The sequence below is a fragment of the Elaeis guineensis genome, chromosome 3, assembly GCF_000442705.2.
Source record: "Elaeis guineensis isolate ETL-2024a chromosome 3, EG11, whole genome shotgun sequence".
Lineage (NCBI taxonomy): Eukaryota > Viridiplantae > Streptophyta > Magnoliopsida > Arecales > Arecaceae > Elaeis > Elaeis guineensis.
The window spans coordinates 91,365,913-91,369,241 of record NC_025995.2 but is presented as its reverse complement, the minus strand read 5'-3'; the positions used below and the strand labels follow the sequence as shown (position 1 = coordinate 91,369,241).

The 3,329-nt window shown below is 44.8% G+C and overlaps 1 protein-coding gene across 1 annotated transcript; it reads right to left on the bottom strand.

The window, feature by feature from the left end:
* Positions 1 to 545: 545 nt before the first annotated feature.
* On the bottom strand, positions 546 to 2,493 carry LOC105042041 (pentatricopeptide repeat-containing protein At4g33170). Its single transcript, XM_010919144.4, has one exon. The coding sequence runs from the start codon at positions 2,346 to 2,348 to the stop codon at positions 618 to 620; it is 1,731 nt and encodes a 576-aa protein (XP_010917446.1). The 5' UTR covers positions 2,349 to 2,493; the 3' UTR covers positions 546 to 617.
* Positions 2,494 to 3,329: the final 836 nt, after the last annotated feature.

Below are 3,329 nucleotides of genomic sequence, written 5' to 3'. Positions count from 1 at the left end.
CCGTTGAATCTGCATTGAACGGCCCAAAAACGTCCAAAAAATGATCAAGATCAGATCTAAATTAATCGGGATTTGATATCAGCCGTCCGATCATCACCAAGAGGGATAAGGACCGTCGGATCGCGCTTCGGTCCACTAGAATCTGTGTGGACCGTGAGAAACGCCCGAAAACGAACGCTCAGTCCACGCACCTCACCATGGACCGCGAAACCTGGTAGACCGTGTGCACCGTGTTCGTGCGTGGTTCTGGGCCGGGCCTGGCCGACGGCGGGTCTGGGTTGTTGTTTTTTTTTTTGGACATGGGCTTCACCTTAACAGTGCTGGCACCTTGCTGGTGGTAAAAGAGCTTTCTATGATGTTAATACTAGTCTAGAACACCAATCTGGAAATTCAATAAACACCAAGTTTCAGAAATTGCAATATATTAGCCAAGCATCTAGATTGTTTCAATTATTCTTATCCTCGTTAAGAATTATATGGCTTGTAGTGATTACTGGGCGGCTGATGACTTCATCATTTTGCTTGCACCAGGGAAACTGTAGTAGTTTTGCAAAGGCTAGTGGAATGTACTATAGAATCAGTTGAAGTAAAATCATTGACAATAATCATCACAATGTTCAAACCTCAAGACCTGAAAACCAGCTTCGTGCAGGCTCCTTTCTCAACCCACTAGCATCCAATCTCTCCCTCAAAATCTCCTTTTCTTCCCACATTCTTCGTTCAGCATATATATTCGACAACAACACATATGGCCCATCCTTTTGTGGCTCCAATTTAATAATCTTCTCTGCGGACCTCTGTCCCAATTCCATCTCCCCATGTATCCCACAAGCTCCAAGAAGAGCTTCCCATGCCAACGGATCCATTTCTATCCCCATCTCCCCTATGAACCTCTCAGCTTCTTTCAACCTCCCTGAACGACCCAACATATCAACAACACAAGCACAATGTTCCCTCTTTGGTTTAATTCCATAATGGTTCACCATAGAGTTGAAAATTCTAAGCCCATCATCCACAAGACCTCCATGGCTACATGCAGATAGGGCTGCAAGAAAAGTAACAGCATCCGGCTTAAATCCTTTGCTCTCCATTGCTCCAAAGATTTCGAGAGCCCCTCTTCCCTTCCCATGCTGACCAAGCCCAAGAATCATCGCAGTCCAGGACACGACATCACGGCTCCTCATTGTTTCAAACACCAGCTGAGCATCTTCCAAGCTACCGCATTTGAAATACAAATCTAATAGAGCATTCCCCACCATTACATCTGATGAAAACTCCGACTTGACAATCCTACAATGAAGCATCTTTCCATGCACAAGGCTTGCCAGGAAACTGAATGCTGGTAATACACTAGCAAAGCAAAATTCATTCTCCATAACACCAGATGTCACCATCTCTTTGTAGAAGCTTGCTGCTGCCTCTGCCAGGCCATTCTGCACTAGCCCTGCAATCATTGCGGTCCAAGAGATAATGTTTGGTTCCAAAACCCTCCGAAAGGCTGCAACCATAGAATCCATCCCCCCTCCACATTTGGAATACATGGTTATGAGAGCATTCCCAACGGGAGCATCTGAGACCAAGCCAGCCTTCCATGCACACCCATGGAGCTGCATGCCGAGCCTCAAATCCTCTTTCTCCAAGCACGTTTTTAGTACACTCGTCAACGTGAAGGAATCAAAGCTTCCATTTCCCTCCCTTTGCATCCGAGAAAAAATGTCCATGGCATGCCATTTGCTCCCTCTCCGAGCACACACATCAATCATGATGTTGAAAGAGACCGAATCCAATTCAGCAATCTCCTCGAACGCACAAAGTGCTTCCTTTAGCCCTCTACACCTCTCATATCCATTCACCATCGCACTCCCCACGAATTCATCCGAGTTAAGTCCAAGTTTGATCGAATGTGCATGGATTTGCTCCACAAAGTGGGATTCTTTCATGCCATCAGAGGCAACGAGCAACGAGGAGAAGGTGATGTTGTTAGGTTTCACGCCATCGGCCAGCATTTGAGAGTAGAATCGGAGAGGCTCGAATGCGTTACGCTTGATACGGATTTGAGCTGAGATCATGGTGTTATACGAGATGGCGTCTCTCTCGTGCATTACGTCGAACAGCTGATGGGCTCGGGGAGCGAAGCCGCAACGGTAGTACAGATTGAGGAGCTTGTTCCAGAGAGAGAGGGAGCCGCCGAGTGACTCGTGGAGTTTTAGGAGGCGGGCATGCGCGGCTGCGCCGCGGCGGGCGTCCCCCGCGGCCGTGCACGAGTCCAGGAAGTAGGCTAAGCGGTGGAAGTCGAAGGAAACCACGTCGGCGGAGATAGGCTTGAGGAGCTTCAGCGTGCTGACCATACGAAACCGATTGCTTCCGAGTTCTATGCATGACTTGCGTCCCAAATTGAGAGTATGAGACGCGGGAAATTCATGTGTCCACGCCTCTTTTGTCCATGCTTACAAACAGTGCCCGGCTCGAGTAAGTGGTGTGGTTCCCCGAGTTTTGCTTTTGGATTTTGGCTTAATTATTTTAAAAATTTTAAATTTTTTTTAAAGATTTTCATATATATATTCTTGATTTCTATTCATTACAATCAAGTTCTACAACTTTCAAAATATTTCAATTTCTTCCCTTACTTCCATCTAATTACTGTGACAAAAATAGTCGGATGTCATCATATACCATCACGTGGTGTTTAATGGAAGATGATATAGTAGAGACTGCTTACGTGGCAGATAAGTTCTTTCTCTCCACTTTCTTCTCGCTCTCCTCTACCATCTCCTCTGCTACTATCCCCTTCATCTTTTTCCTCTGCTTCGCCACCCACCTCCTCCACTCCTCCCACTCCCACTTCACCACCCACCTCCTTTGCTCCTTTGGAAAGAAAAGTGCTCATCTATTTGAATTCCATCAAGTGGAGAATGGGAATGCACAGCACCACCTTCAATCATATGTTTTCTTTTTTTTCTACTTGAAATTTTTGTCAAAGCTATAATCATCAGTTAAAAAAGAATTTAGAGGACTATAGCATTGAAATATAGAATCTTCAAATCATCTATTGCAAGTGTACTTGAAACTCATCCAATGAGACTTATCAGTGATCAAAATATAATGTACTGTTTTGTAGGGGGTGATATTTCACATCACCCCAGTGATGTGAGTTAGGTGATGTGATTATTTTATTTGGTATTGTAAAATCCCATCCAGTGATGAAGGATCCAGTAATAAATTCGGTGATAGTATCATTGCACAATGCTATCACCACATATATCCTAAGTGATAGCACATCACCGCGTACTGGTGATGTGCTAAAATTATTTTGGGATAAAAATATTCTT

Coding starts and splice junctions, on each gene's coding strand:
- LOC105042041 (XM_010919144.4), bottom strand. CDS start 2,348: ATGGTCAGCACGCTGAAGCTCCTCAAGCCTATCTCCGCCGACGTGGTT.